The 16662-nt window shown below is 42.9% G+C and overlaps 1 protein-coding gene across 2 annotated transcripts in view; it reads left to right on the top strand.

Annotated features, from left to right (window-relative positions):
* LOC138282983 (glutathione synthetase-like) overlaps positions 1–16662 on the top strand; it is a 268746-nt gene that overhangs the window by 214718 nt on the left and 37366 nt on the right. For both annotated transcript variants that reach the window (XM_069221071.1, XM_069221073.1), the window contains exon 10: positions 282–476. In XM_069221071.1, coding sequence (XP_069077172.1) covers positions 282–476 — 195 coding nt within the window. The remainder of the gene's footprint in view (positions 1–281; positions 477–16662) is intronic.

The raw sequence follows: 16662 nt of genomic DNA, 5'->3' as shown, positions 1-16662 counted from the left end.
TTATAGGCGCCTCTTGTCTGCAGAAAAGTCCCTAAAACAGGTTTCAGAAGCCCATTGATATACGTCTACAGAGAGGTAAATCTCCTAATACAGCAGACAAATTTTCTTTGTGGCTAGTTTAATTCTCTTGTACTCCATAGAAGTTGCAGTTGACATCCAATATTTAGGTTTGTAGTCAAGTGAAATATAGTAAGTAGATTTAAGAACTCTCATACACCATTCCATTGATAAACCCAAAATAGGTAAATGTTCAAGGCCAATACTGTTATTTTCTCTTTTAGGGCTGGAAGGCCCGGCTGCTGATGGAAAGGTCCAAAGCCGTCAAGTGCCCAGATATTGCCACTCAACTGGCTGGTACCAAAAAGGTGCAGCAAGAGCTGAGTCGACCAGGGGCCTTGGAGAAATTTCTGCCCAGTGATCTGGAATCTGTAGCTCGAATACGGGCCACATTTGCCGGCCTTTACTCTCTGGATGTGGTAAGTCCAAACCCCCCATCGTATATCATATGCAGGAGAAAGAGGGATCATGGTTAATCCCTTCATTGCTTACAATTGAAGAATTCCTTTGTTCTTACTTTTTAGCTCTTAGTGAAACCATCTAACTGGTATCCTTACTCCTGCAGTCTCTCTAGACACACCCCAACCTCATCCTATTTCCATCAGAGATGATTTTGTATGCAAAACAATATAAATATATATTACAGAACTATCTTACACAAAGTCATGTTCACTTATTACTATTGTGTGTTTACTTTGGTAATAAGAAAGAATAAGCGAGGCAACCTAATTGTGGAACATGTAGAAGTCATATTTTTGTAGGTCTTATTGATACACTAAGTTGAAGCACTGTCCTTGCAGAACTGGATCTGGGCTCTGCACTTGAGATGTGAAAATTCAAAATTGTGTATTGAACAAGGTGGAACAGATCTCCATTATAAAATACATTTAAAGGACACATGGGTTTCTTATTTTACTGTTTATCATGACTTTATTCAAACATGTGCTTCATAGAGTAACCAACCTGACCGCTGTGCATCTATTTTTGAAGTGTCCTGCATTTACCAAATGGGCATATCTTCCCTTGCCAACTGCCCCCCCACCCCCCCACCCCCTCGGCAATGGCCTGGGAAATGTCTGCTCCATTTGTCTGAGATCACCACCTTTTTAATGTGCACATTTTGTATACTCAACCCAAAAGCAGAGTACTGCTGGGTGAGTATGGGTTTTTGGGTGGCAAGGGTATTTTTAAGTTTTAGGGTAGGTATGGGTTTTTAGGTAACAAGGGTTTTTTAAGGTTTAGGATGGGTGTGGATGGTTGGGTGGCTGGAGATTTTTAGGGTTCAGGATGTGTGTGGGTGTTTGGGTGGCAAGGGTATATTTAGGGTTTAGGGTGGGTATGGGTTTTGGTTTTTGGGTGGCAAGAGTGTTTTTCGGGTTTAGGGTTGGTGTGGGTGTTTGGATGGTAAGGGTTTTTTAGTGTTTAGGGTGGATATGTTTTTTTTTTGGGTAGCAAGGAATTTTTTAGGGTTTAAGGTAGGTCTGGCTTTATAAAATAATAAAGGAGAAAACAAATTAAAAAGGATTTTTTGACTTGCCTATATCATTGATGCCATTTGGCAAATCTTCACAAAACAAGTTTTCTGGTGATTCTTACTGTGCATTGAAAGTTTCAGGGTGATCCATCAAGAGGGGTTGAGAAAAAGGGGTTGTCAAATAACATGCATTTCCTATGTTAATTCCCATAGGAATTTTGAACCTTAGGTGTCTGAGGGTCTAAGTGAGTTTGTAAGTGTCTGAGTGGGTCTGTGAGTGGGTGGGTCAGTGTCTGAGTGGGTCTGAAAATGGATGTATGACTCTGTGAGTGAGTACATACTTGTCTGAGTGGTTCTATGAGTGAATGATTTAGTCTATGATTGATTCTGTGAATATTTTTATGTTTTTTCACTGATATTCACAAATTAGTCCTGATGTCACATGGGGGGAGGCAATGGTGAGCGTTGCAACATATTTGTTAATCATGTCATGTCATGAAAAATTACTTTAAGGTCATAATTTGACCCTCATATCACTCCCCTGGGGTCTGGGTACCTCTACCCTGATCCTTAATGCCACTTTTCTTTTTTTTGTTCAGCCCCAGGGACTGTGTCCTATAACCTAAATGGCAGCCACAACTTTCCGGTCAGGTTTCAGCCAGCCAATCATAGCATTCCGTTTGCATGTGCATTCATGAATTCGCTGCAATGATCATGAAAATGTTGCAATGTTTTCTGGGGCTCTGGATATTAAAATGTATTTTCCCTTTAATGTCCCAAAAACTACTGAACATATTTACACCAATCAACAAAAAGCACAATCTGTGGAACAAAATCTACCTTTTCGCCAAACTTGGTGTAATTCCGCCCAGCGGTTCAGGCTGTGGTTGTGTTCAAAACTCCTGAGGAATTTACATGAGAAACATACATTTTACCCCCTCCCCCTTTTCTTAGCCCCTTCTTGACGGATCACCCCGAAACTTTCTATGTGCAACAATAATTACTGGCAGGCTTTATTTTGGAAAAGTTTGTGAAGATCCGTCAAATGGTGACAAAGATACAGACTGGTCAAAAAACAGCTTTCCTATGGAAACATGGTCCTAACTATAACTACCTACTGGCAACAATAGCTAAAATATCCATCAATATATTGATAGATAGATAGATAGATAGATAGATAGATAGATAGATAGATAGATAGATAGATAGATATTGTTAATACTTACCTATAATATTTTTACCACACCTATGCCTTTATCATGCATGCCTTTACCACAAACATTCAAGTATGGTACAGGTATATATAAACCCATTATACATACATTTATATATAAACAAGGGATTTATACTTACAGGTAAAATATTTAAATTTTTGTGGAAAAGGCATGTATTGTAAAGGCATATTCATGGTAAAAAAGTAATTGTAAAGACTTTCATTGTAACAAGGCATTTCTTGTTCCAGCGTCCTTGTAAAGACATTTGTTGTTAAGGCATGCTTGGTTCCAACATACAACCAGTAATATACCATTCGATATCATTTTAATAAAACATAAGGGTGTTTTCTAGTAGGCAGGTGTCATTAGAACATATGAGGAAACAGTTTCCATTTTCTACTTTTAATGCATATCACAGGAACATATTATTATTATTATTGCCGTAAAGAAAAAGCTCCATAGACTTCGCATTAGTGTAACCTTTACACATACTTTAAACACATAAGAATGAGGAGAAAGCTAGGGATGTGCTTGATGAGCCGCCTCATGGTGTGCAATAACGGTACCATACGCCGAGTCAACGAACAAGTGAGGATGTTGATACAAAACAGTGGCCAGGTACAAGGGCATAGTGAGGAAGCCAGTTTGCTCCCTAGTGTGACAGGTGGAAATAGACTTGGTACATTTACAGGAAGCAGGTGAGAAACATGAATACTTTTTCAAGTGGTTGAAGTAAGTAGCAAAGAGGGTAAGGAGGGTTTGTTGCTAAGCTCTATACATTCATCAGTGCAAGATGAGAGGTGTTCTTAACTTAATCAAAAAAATTTAAAATAACATAACTATTATACATTTTCATAAATATTATCAATCAACACAAATATTATTAATATAAATAAAATACCACAGTATATTCCCATAAACATAACAGACAACAACTAAAATGTAATAAAAAAAGAAATTATAACACAATTGACCTATGAAATATATCGAAATAGCCATCATGAATGAGGAGTGGGTTACCTATTTTTCTAAAATATATTCCTCAAAAAACATAGGGGGTCATTCTGACCCCGGCGGGCGGCGGGAGCCGCCCGCCTGGAGGGAACCGCCAGAATACCGCTGCGCGGTCAAAAGACCGCCGCGGGTATTCTGGGTTTCCCACTGGGCTGGCGGGCGACCGCCAAAAGGCCGCCCGCCAGCCCAGTGGGAAACACCCCTCCATGAGGATGCCGGCTCCGAATGGAACCGGCGGAGTGGAGGATGTGCGACGGGTGCAGTGGCACCCGTCGCGTATTTCAGTGTCTGCAAAGCAGACACTGAAATACAAAGTGGGGCCCTCGTACGGGGGCCCCTACAGTGCCCATGCCATTGGCATGGGCACTGCAGGGGCCCCCAGGGGCCCCACGACACCCCTCACCGCCATCCTGTTCCTGGCGGGCGAGACCGCCAGGAACAGGATGGCGGTGAGGGGGTCGGAATCCCCCATGGCAGCGGAAAACCGCCGGTTTTCCTGTTCTGACCGCGGCCAAACCGCCGCGGTCAGAATGCCCTGCGGGGCACCGCCAGCCTGTTGGCGGTGCTCCCGCCGACCCCGGCCCCGGCGGTCCTTGACTGCCGGGGTCGGAATGACCCCCTTAGTCTCAGATACAAATGCCCACAGAGCGGATTTCCAGCCCATTACTCCACCATTCAGTTTAAATAAGGTCATTGATGCCATCAACGCCAGCAGGAGTGGAAAAGCACCAGGTCCAGATGGAGTAACAATTGATATCTATAAGTCTAATGTGTCACTTTGGGGCCCCTTATTGACACAGGTCTTACGAGCCTGCTGTGCCACAGCCTTTATCCCAACCTGGGCAGAGTCCATTATTGTCCCAATATTTAAAAAAGGAGACCGCCAAAATCCAGCATGTTACAGGCCAATTTCACTGCTCGATACCCTTGCAAAGATTGCAGGACGTATTGTCCTAAATAGGTTGCGGGAATGGACGGAAACTAATAATATACTAATGGATCTACAATACGGCTTCAGGGCTGGGATAGGGACTGTGGAACAGGCCCTGAATTTAGATATTTTAATTGGCAACTATATGAAGGCTAAATCAGGAGCTCTACCCCTTGTATTTGTAGACTTGACTTCGGCGTTTGACTCCGTAATTCACAGCAAACTCTGGCCCATTTTGCTGTATATGGGGGTAGACATTACAATAGTCCACTTTATCAGGGAACTATATTCTGGAGCTAAAGCTAGGGTGCATTATGGGTCTCAGGGGGAGTGTACCTCCGTCTTTCCTGTAAAGCGGGGGGTACGCCAAGGCTGTGTTTCAGCTCCCCTACTGTTTGCACTATACATTAATAAATTAGAGGCTGTTCCATCTATTCTTGCAGAGATCTTCCAAAAGTTGGCTCTCGGATGATGCTGTCTTGATGGCTCGTACCCCAGTGGCTTTGCAGGAACTATTAACAGCTTTTGAGAATTATATGGAAGACCTATGCCTTAAAATCTTACACTTTAAAACCTTTACGATGACCTGTGGTATAAAATCCGCAAAAAAATCCCATGTCATTTTTAAGGGTGTCAAATTAGATGACATAGAAACCTCTTCATATCTTGGTAATATGTTTGATAACAAAGGCACAGGACTGCAAGCCATTAGGTCTAGGAAATTACTTTTTACGAAAACTATCATGGCTGTAAAGAAAAGTTCTAAAAAGGTCGGTAGGGCCACTCCCAAAGACATGTTGACAATTTATAGTGCAAAATGTGTCTCTGTTGCACTGCATGGTGCAGGCCTATGGGGATATAGGAAATGCAATGCCCTTCAGCTAGCTGAAAACGATTTTTTAAAGTCCATCCTAAGTGTGCCAAAATCTACCTCAACCTTGGCGTGCCATTCAGAAATGGGGGTAACATACATCACAGATCTCATAAGTATGCAACCAATTTTACTCTGGCATAAAGTATGGACCTCTGATTTTGCTAGCTTGAATAGGACCATTATAGAAGATGCTCAATCATTAAGTCATTCGCTGCAAATTCCATGGCTGGATTATATGAAGAACTTTTTTACGGACCTGGGCCATCCTGAGTTTTATTTTACACCTGAAAAAATGGAAACACTTTCCAGGAAAGATCTGAAAAAACATCTGTCTTACTTATCTGACTGATTTGAGGTGGGCTACTGAGTCAAAGAACCCTAGTGTAAGGAGGAACCTTCTGCTGCAGCAATCAGATGGTATGGAACCATATTTAAAATATGTATTGAATCCGAGGCATCGATATGTCCTCACACGCCTAAGATTAGAGACATTCCATTGACTTGTCAGTTTTCTTCTCACCAACAACTGGACTCCAGTCCTGGGAAAATGTCCTTGTGACTCAGTTTCAGACCAAAGCACAATGCACATAGCTTTTTTCTGCAAATTTTACTCTGATTTAAGGAAAGGGTTCATGATTCCACTCTTTAACTCTATGCATTTTAAACAGTGTCGCCCAGCTTTTATTTATTTCTTGTCTCTTCCATCAATCAAAATATGTAATGGTCTAGCTCTATACTTATGTGCAGTAATTAAGGCCAGATTAGATTTCTAGGCAAATTGTGGAGGTCCTGCATTTTTAAATGTTTTTAGCTAGGACAAAAGTTCCTTGCTTTTTAAATATTTGTTCTTATTGACTTTATACTGGTTCTTAGAAGAATAATTGGATTTAGTTCTTGCAGCGAATTGTATCATATAGTATAAATTGTTGTATGTCCTGATTTATTTTATCTTATTTATTTTATGTGGTTGTCGTTTGGTGTTACTTTGTATATTTTATCTGGTTTTATGATTGTGAGATACAATCAAATAAAGTATTGTTGATGATGATGACCTATGAAATAATATAAAAAAGACATTTTCAAAAAATTGCAAACCATTCTTTAATTTATAATTAGTTAAATACATCTCCCCCTTACTGTACAAACTAAACAACACACATCTAAAACATAACTTAATTTTCAATTAAAAATTAAAAATTAAAGTAATAATTATTTATCAATAAATTACTTATTAATTAATTTCCTACCCTGTAACCCTTAAAACACAACATATAATCTAAAAAATATCATAATTACACAATTTACATAATTACTTATCAATTAAATATTTAATAATAATTTACATTCATTATTAATTAATTATAATGTGTTCACTTCCCACCCTGTACTCCTACTAACCCCACAATCCACACCTAAAACATAGCTCAAAAATGAACTAATCAGGGAATGTACATATTTAATTATCAATTAAATAATTATTAATAATTAAACAATAATTAATAATTGTAATTAGATCACCTTCCACCCTATTCCCCTACAAAACCCACAACCAGTTAGAACACAAAAAATTACAATAAACAAATTAAGTTAAAACACAATGAAAACATATACTAAAACAAATACAAATAATGAAAACACAATACTAGTGACAACCATCTTTTTGCAAACGATATTACCAACATAGATATTTCTACCATCGATATTAACAACATAGGTATTTTTGTAAACTATTTCAACAACATAGATATTTTTAACATCAATATTTACAAAATAGTTTTTTTTAACATCGATGTTACTTACCTCTAAAATCAATATTCTTGTCAACGATATTCCTGCTTGACAATATTTGTGGATCACAATATTTAAAACTCAATATTTAAAATTTGATATTTTGCCTAGCACCCTGAGTTATAGTTACCTGTAGGCTGTCAAACTCAGTAGATATGGAGTCAATGTATTGTTTAGTATCTCTTGCCAGCACGAGACTATCGCTTCTAGAGGTCTAGACAATCTACACTTTATAAGCTGCATTAAGAGAAAGCAACACGTTTGTCCAAAAAATGGAATTTGGGCAAAGTAGTGAATTTTCTTTCTTCCAACCTTCATGTATTTCTCACAATACCAATTTTAAGGTTACAAAGTTCTATATACGCTGGGCTTCCATGTGAAAATCAGTAGCTTTGCAATGCAATAGGATTGCATTTTCCACATTTTCAACATGTTGCAAGCAAATGTAATTTCAAATACATTTTCTTCCTCATGAGTTAAGACACTTTAACTGAAAAGCGATGCAAAATCTCACTGTGAGTTAACAGTTTTTAGTGGTTTCACAATACTCAAATCATTTACAAGGAAATTCCACTGCAACTGTATGAGTGTACAACTGTATGTAGGCATTAAGGTTCCCCAGTAATCAGCAAGAAAATGCAACCCGGATTCAATGTCAAATAACAATCTTAGGGGAAAACTGCTATTGAGCACAGTTGAAGCAAATACAGGAACATATGTTAAGGCCAATAACTGTAAACTGTAGGACACTTTGTTCATGTAATAAAACTCTACACACTCTTACAAAACATTTGAGTTTGTCCAAAGGGAACTGAGGAGTTATTTCTGAACTGCATCCACATAGGGTGGTCTATATCTTTGTTATTATGGCAGAGTCAACTGTTTTTCATCTAGCTTTTGAAACTGACTTTAAATCTAGTTGTGAGAGGCAGTTCAATGTGAAAAAGACTGTGAGGTAATTTTGTATATCAAAGTCTTTCACATGGTGTGCTGGCTCTTCCCCTTGGGGAAGCTGAGCCAGAAGCAAATTGTAGCAATTGAGATTATAACTAAGAGAAACAGAGTCTGGAGGAGAAGAGGTAATTTCATAAAAGAGGTCAATACATGCCCATTGGTTTCCCTGCCGTACCCTAATTGCAAGAGGTATTCCTGAATATGGGTCCCATGCTTACTATGCTGTAAGACACTAGTTGCACCTCAATGATGAGGCGCAATACGCCTGAAATCAATCTGGAGTTACTAGTGCTCCCGTTCATGTTAGACTTAGCCAAGCACTTTGGGTGGAGGAGGATCATACATGATTTGCCTATGGCTGTTACCAGTCTATAGTGGCACAGTGGTAAAAAACAATGGGCTGGAATGCGGCCCAGGAGATTGAAATTGGCTGCAACTTCAAACAATAAGCATTGTATTTTCTTAAAAAGGAAACTAAGCAGGAGCAGCATTCATACATTCTCAGGCATGCATCATTAGCTGTTGAAGCAATGGGAAAGGCTCTCCTCTATTGAATGCCATGTGCAAGTCCTGCAATGTTAATCTAACATTGACTAAGGCAAGTGGATCCATATTATCAACAAAGCAGACTGTGTGTCAGAGAACACTTGCCTTGTCAGAGATCACTTGCCTTGTACTTCAACAAGAGCAATGCACTCTTCATCCTTCACCACCTCCACTACTGATAATATGAATATGTTGGCGAACAGTAGAAACATGAAAAAAAAAGAGAAAAAAAAAAAACACTGGAAATTACCCCCCTGACTTGTCACTCTGCTGGGCATTGACATCTGCAGGTCGAAGTAAATAAAGAAAGGGAATTGAAGATATCTTAATAATCTGTCATAATAGGGGTACATATATATACTGTATATATCCTTAACAGTGAAAATATATCCCTTAACCAACTCGCTTTCTTCTCGTGTGAAACTGATATTCCTGACCCTAAAGCATGATAAGAGTTCAGCAACTTTAAATATGCTCACTGACCTTACTCTTCTATTCATAGGATAATTATCTCAAGCTTCGTACCCGTGCATGCTTTGATGAAGACAAGTTTTGCTTCTACTTAACTATTGTGCAAGTGAAAGACAATTAGTAGACATTGATATTCTGTGATCCCTATCAATAGCAATACATATAACAATTGCTATGAAACTCGTTCTACCTTAACACTTTTCATTTATTTAATTATGTAAACAAATTGTGTACGGTCATTACTTTCACTTGACAATTCTTTTACATTCCTTCATAAAATACCCCAAAGGTCAAATGCACACAATGCCTAAAATCTTAAATAAATGCTTACATCGAATATACAAATTTTTGTTTTCCAACATAACTTGGTTTTCATTATATAGGCCTGGTTATGAATTTGGGGGTCCAAGAGCAGTCATGGCAGAGATCTAACCACTGCAGTGTTAGCGGTCTGATTACCTTATTACAATACATGCGGTTACATTGACGAAAGACCGCTGCAGCCCCGCCCACACCACCAGCAAGTGTAGACCACCACATTGGTGAGATAGGCCAGTGTGTCTATCGTTGGCAGGCTGCCATTTCGTGACTGTGGCAGTCCAACCATCGCATTTGAGTAGGCGGAAATGGAGGGTTATAAGGACAACACTCACCTTCAGGCAGCGTCACATATCCTGTGCCACCATGGAGCCAGTCCTATATGTCCTGCTGCTGCTTGTGCTGCAAGATGGTGCACAAAATCAACGTCATTGTGGACATAACTAACAGTAAGACAAACAGCTACCCATTTCCTCCAACTCCACAGCAAATTCACAGGCCACCATTGACCTGGTATGTGGGCTATGCTCCGTGGCCCAAATATATGTCATGTGCCCCAGTTCAGTGTTGTATACGACATATGTCCCAATTAAAGCCCTATGCCACTCACTTTGGCCAGTTCACTGACACTGCACCTCCACACTCTACAAAACTTGATATGTGTGTACATACAAGTTTCAGGGATAGTGTTGTGTCCATAGCAGTGTGTCACACAACATCATATCTTCATCAGGATCACGCCTACAAATTGAATTGACACTCTCACATTGTTCACATGCTACAGCTTGTCATGACAGAACATGTACATCTGTATGGATGTGTCATTGAACCCAAACACACCTTCCCTGCAAAATACTTGTAATGGACGGACTCACACATAGCACCCACAATGCAATAGAATTGAAGGTAAATAGAATGCAGAATGAATTGTGTTATGAATATCCAAAGCTCACAATGTAAACAATCCCTGCAGAAAAGGTATGGTGGCATCAGTGGGACCCCAGGAAGGCTACTGCCCTGGGACACATTTCATTTTGCACATGCCTCAAAAAAAACTATTTGCACAGGTACTATGTCCTGATGAATCAGGTTCAAACAATAGTATACCCAAGTGTCATGCCAATGTGGCAAATGTGTAAGTGCAAGAGTAGATAGCAAATACACCAGCAACAACATATGTCACACATTTAGATAAAGTGGTGTGATGTACACACATTAAAATGGACACAAGTCCATTCAAGTGTATGGGAAGGCAACAAAATTGAACACCCTCCATCTGTGGACAAACAAACCTCTAGCTTGCACACATTAAACAAATGTCCAATCTACATTAGGGAGAGAAATGTAACCCCATACATGTTGACATTGGCCAAGCCAATAAGAAATACTTCCCATATGAAACAATACACAAAGCAATGCTACCCCAATTGGATTACACTCTACATATCCATCTATCAAACATTTCCTCTTGTCCTGGGTGACTCCAGCACTGGTCGGATCTTACCAACCACATCAAATGGATCATCTTTAAGGGTGAAACTGACACAACTGTAGTCATACATTCGTGAACATCCAAAAGGTAGAAAAATAATGGTAGGACTAATGTTCAGCACAGCAAACAACTGAACTTTATTTACAACACTCCAAAAATGGAGAAAAAGCCAATGGCCAGTCCTTGGTAAAACTGTGTCCTAAGCACACGGCTTTGCCCCACAAATTGCCTCACAAATCATCACCACAGGAACCTCCACAGGATGGGGCATCTAGTGGACATTCTAAGCACCTCAATGATCACCCTTGGGTGTGGTGGGGTTGGTTTTGAATGGGTGGGCTTCAGTTTGGTAGGGGTCAGGTTCTTCGTGGGTTTGGGTGGGGTATGGCTGTGCCTGGTGGGGTGGGGTGGGGAGGCAGCTGCCACAGGGGAGGACTTGGACGTGGAAATCATGGGTTGGGGTGTGGGCAGGGTCCTATTTGCTTTTGGAGGGGGTGTTTCACATGGGTAAGGGCAAGGCCAAACAGGAAACGTTCTTTAGGAAAATGGGGAGGGTGTACAGGAGGGATTAGGGGTTAGGAAGTTGGGGGAGTGCTGAAATCAGCTGTGGATTTGGGTGCTGTTGGTCCTGGTGTGTGTGTCTGAAGTCTGTTTGTGTTTTGTTGGTGTCTGTTGCATGTGTGAGTGTGGGCATTTGCATCTCTTGGTGGGCTGTAAGGTGGGTGTGATGGGTGTGTCTATGTGAGTAGGGTGGTATCTGGAGATATGTTGTGAGTGGTGACTTTGTCTATGGCTGTTAGGGTGGTATTTGGGGCTATGGTAGATGTGGTAGTTATGTCAGTGGGTTTTGGGGTGGTATCTTGGGGTATGGTGGATGTGATGGTGGTTTTGAATGGGTTGAGTGACTGTTGAGGGCTTGTGTACTTGTGTATCTTGTGGTGTTTGTGTTTATGTGTGCTGCTTGTGGCTGTTGAGGTGTGTGCATGCATATGTGTAAGTATGCTTTGGTCAGGTATGGGAATAGGGAATTTGGACAGGGAAGAGGAATGTGGTGGGGGAGGATTGTGGGGGGTGGAAGACTGCCATGAGGGAGGAGGCCAAAGCCTGAAAAGATCTCTGTATGGCAGACATAGCACTGTGAATGCTTTCCAGGTACTCAACTATCTGTTGGAGCTGGGTGCCCTGCATGTGAATGGCATTCAGAATGGCGGTCTCGCCCACAGAGATGCTCCTCAGGAGGTCAATACCCTCCTCACTCAGGGCAGCAGGAGTAACAGGGGCACGGGGTGAGGTGCCTGGTGCAAAGGAGATGGCTACCCACTTAGGGAAACGGGCCCGGCCGATTGGTTCTGGAACAACAGGGAGGTTGGAGCTGGAACTGGGGTGGAGGACAAGGGTAGAACAAGAGTGTTCCACCATCACTAGGGTGTGTCCATTGGAGGTCGACTTGTAAGAAGACTATGTTGAGCCAGTGTCCTCTGTGGCACTCCCCTCACCATCTGGGCCACTGGGTTCTCCGTGTCTGATGTTTCATGACCAGAGGAACCATGGCCAGCTACTTCCCAACTGATATCGGCCCTGTCTCCTCCACTTGCCTGTGATGATGCTGAAGTGACAAATACAAATAGGGTCATGCAACAGCTTTGATACAAAACATTACCATAATGTACAGCAGCCCCCAGCCACAAGGTCCACCAAAGTGCCTCCAATATTTGCAACACCACATGCATGCATGCTAAATGAACTGTAGACATTTGCACATAGGAAAAGCAGAATCAGAGACAACTTCAATTGCATGAGTGAAGTTGTTGAATCACTATATCCATGGTTCAAGTAGGAGACCTTTTCACCTTGAATGAATTGGCTCTTGTAGCACTCCTTGCTAACCTGTTGGCATCAAATATAATGGCAATGCCAAGGACATTCTCACAGATTTCACACAAGGTCCTGCAATTGGCAAATGTTCAAATACACATCTTGAAAATTGCACTGAAGACAATCTGGTCAAAATGTCTAGGAGATTTGTCTACACATATCCACAGCACAAGGAATCAGCTAGGCCTAGGGCAATCACCTGTTTTGATTGGTATTTGTGAGAACTCCCTTCTAATTTTGAATCTAAAAGGCAATAGTCCATTCAATGTTGTTGTGGCTCAGGGAATCTCCAAAATCTGAAAAGGGCCTTTAACATGTTTCTCAATGTGAAGGCATATCTCTGAACCTTTTTACCATGTAAACACAGATTCCATTGTATAACAGAGTGTACACACACTCACATATGATTGCAACATTTCTGCATGTCACTCCCTGATGCATGTCAACAGTCAGGTAATAAACCTTCAACAATTGACATATGCAATGCACTTAGTTAAATGATTCAACATCAATGGCATGGAAGTGCACATTAGGAGTAAATACTGTAGGTCTAAGTGTCATGTCCTTCATTGCTTCTGCAATTGTTCATGGTAAATGACATGGAGTAACAGGTGTTGACACACTCCAGTCTGTGGTGCCTCATGAACTGTATACCCATTATATAAAACTATTTTCCTAGAGATTTTGGCATGCACACATTTGTAACGGAATCAGGCATCATCCCATGAAGACAGGTATGAAGTAGTAGATTAAATGATACTACAAAAGTGCAAGGTACACATGCTAACATGTAAGCACAATACTGATGCCAACAGTAATGTTACCCACATAATTCAACGGTACATTCCCTGCTTACCAAGGTAAAGGACTGCTCTGTGACTATACACAAAGGACAATGTATGCTATGTCACATGTATGATGGCCACCACCACATGAGAGACAGTAGTGAGGCACCAGCATTCTTGACACATTGAAGACAGGTGGCCTGTTGGGTACAGGAGCCAATCTAATCTCTTGAGCAGACAGTGATCTATTACCTCATGTTGTTTGATCTTGGGGCTGACACACTGAAGACAAGTGGACTGTTGGGTACAAATGATACCCACAACATGAAACAACATGATATTATTGACTACTACACTCAGCTATGTGTCTGCCCAAGAGATTATATTGGTAGTGGACTATGGCCCCCATTACAACCCTGGCGGTCAGTGTTAAAGCAGCGGTAATACCACCAACAGGCCGGCAGAAAAAGCAAATGGAATCAAGACCATCGCGGAAACTGCCAACATAGACAGCCACTTTAACTCTCCGACCGCCACGGCGGTAGAAACAAACACCACTGCGGTAACCGCCAACAGACAGGCGGAAGACAAAGTACCCCCCACTGTATTTCAACACGCCTATCCGCCCTCTTTTCCAGGGTGGAACCAACGCCATGAAAAGCACGGTGGAAACAGTACACAGAAGGGAAAACACTCACCTCTCGACACCCAATGAGGAACCAGAACGCCATGGAGCCCGAACTACAGGTGTTACCAATGTTGGTGTATCTTCTCATCTACCAGGAGTACGAACGGCGGCGGCGACGACCACGTTGAGTACTGCACCTACAACACGGGGGGAGAGAGTGACACACACACGCAACTCGCAATACCCCCACCCTCACCCACAACAACATACACACAAATACATGCAGCAACATTACATATACACTCCCCACCCCCTGGAAGAATGCAAGGACAAAAGGAAATGATTGTAACAAGTGTAATCATGAAAAATCAGATAGTCAAAAATCTAAATTCAGTATATACAAATATGTACACCAACTACACAAGCCCGGATAGTGTACCAATTATTGTCCATGGACCACTGGTCCCAAAATGCGTGGGCGAAGCCCACACTAGATACCTGACTGGAAACAGAGAGAACACTGCTGGGATATCAGACTGAAAATATACAGGCACCTCAGGGGAAGGGGGGGCACCTCAGCCAGATGAACGCACAATGCCACTGCTGCACGAGGGGGCTCCATGCCCATTTCTGTATCCTGGGGAGTGCAAAGCCACTGTCTCTCAAGTCTCTCCAGTGGGTGGGTTGCCCACTGCTTTATCTTGGGGAGTGCAAAGCCACAGTCTCTCAAGTCTCTCCAGTAGGTGGTTTGCCCACTGATTGGTCCTGGGGAGTGCAAAGCCACAGTCTCTCAAGTCCCTCCAGTGGGTGGTTTGCCCACTGCCTTATCCTGGGGAGTGCAAAGCCACAGTCTCTCAAGTCTCTCCAGTGGGTGGTTTGCCCACTGATTGGTCTTGGGGAGTGCAAAGCCACAGTCTCTCAAGTCTCTCAAGTGGGTGGGTTGCCCACTGTTTGGTCCTGTGGAGTGCAAAGCCACAGTCTCTCAAGTGGATGTGAATCTCCACTGGTTCTGGAGGGGGCCTGGTGCCCAGAGTGCTTCATCCTGCCAAGGACTGAGGTAGTGGATGTGAATCTCCACTGGTTCTGGAGGGGGCCTGGTGCCCAGAGTGCTCCACGTGCAGTGTGGCCGGTACAATTCCCTCACCTGGGTGTGTGTGCCACAAGATTGCAGAGGTACAGGTAGCATGATACGCCATGGAGGCAGCGACATACCCCACACTGCTGCGGCTTCGCATTCCACCTGCAGGTGCAAAAAGTGAAGGAAGTCATGCCTCATGGAAGCTGCCAGGGTCCAGGAACTCTCCTCCAGCCTCGGACAACTGACCACTGGGGATGGTAACCATGTCAGCGGTGGAGCTACTGTCGGAGCACGTTGCGGGGCTGGGGGCGGTGCTTGTGGCGGTGTCTGTGGTGGCGGTGCTGGCGGTGGTGCATGGGTCAGCACCTGCTGAGGGACACAGAAGGACGTCTCCTGCTACCTTGGACGGCGCCCACTGGGGAAGAGGCTGGGGACTGTCGCTGAGGCTGTAGACGTGGCGGTGGCTGTGCAGGTTGCGGTGCTGGTGGCGGTTGTAGTGGCGGGGCAGCTTGCGTTGTTCGCAGCTGTACAGGTTGGTGTGATCGTGGACAGAAGGTGTGACACTGGTCCCTCAGTCGGTGCCACTGTGCCCTCTCCTGACCTGCTCTTGTGCTTTTGTCTCTTCCCCACCTTTGATGGTGCAGCAGTTGTCTTGCCACTATCCCCTTTTGTTTTTGCTGAGCCCTTGGTGGCTTTTAGTTTTGGCTTCTCCCTCTGGGATGTGGGCACCTTTTTCACCTTGGCAGGTGGTGGAATGTCCTTGCCGTCGCTACGTGGCACACTGGTAGCCCTGACGAGTGGTGCACTTGATGACCATGCAGTTGCTGGCACAACTGTGCCTGGGGATTTGGTGGCTGAGGTGTTGGGCTGGGACCTGGATAGCCTGGCCCTAGGGAAAGGACGGGGGAGGAGGTGTAAGGAAGAGGTCAATGTTAGCCAGGAAGAGTTTTTTAGACACACAGGGACGGGAAGATGGAGGGGGTTTGGGAGTGGAGGAAGAGGTAGTGGTTGTAGGAGGTATATGTCTGCTGAATTTGGGTAAAGTTGCATGGGCCGGAGGCTGTTGGGTGGGTGTGTGTCTGCGTTTGTGTACTTTGGGAGGAGGGCTCACTGACACACTGGGAAAGGACACAGGGGATGTGTGAATGGTAGTGGGGGTGGTG

This window comes from Pleurodeles waltl, chromosome 2_2 (genome assembly GCF_031143425.1).
Source record: "Pleurodeles waltl isolate 20211129_DDA chromosome 2_2, aPleWal1.hap1.20221129, whole genome shotgun sequence".
NCBI lineage: Eukaryota > Metazoa > Chordata > Amphibia > Caudata > Salamandridae > Pleurodeles > Pleurodeles waltl.
This window is presented reverse-complemented; position numbering and strand designations above follow the sequence as displayed.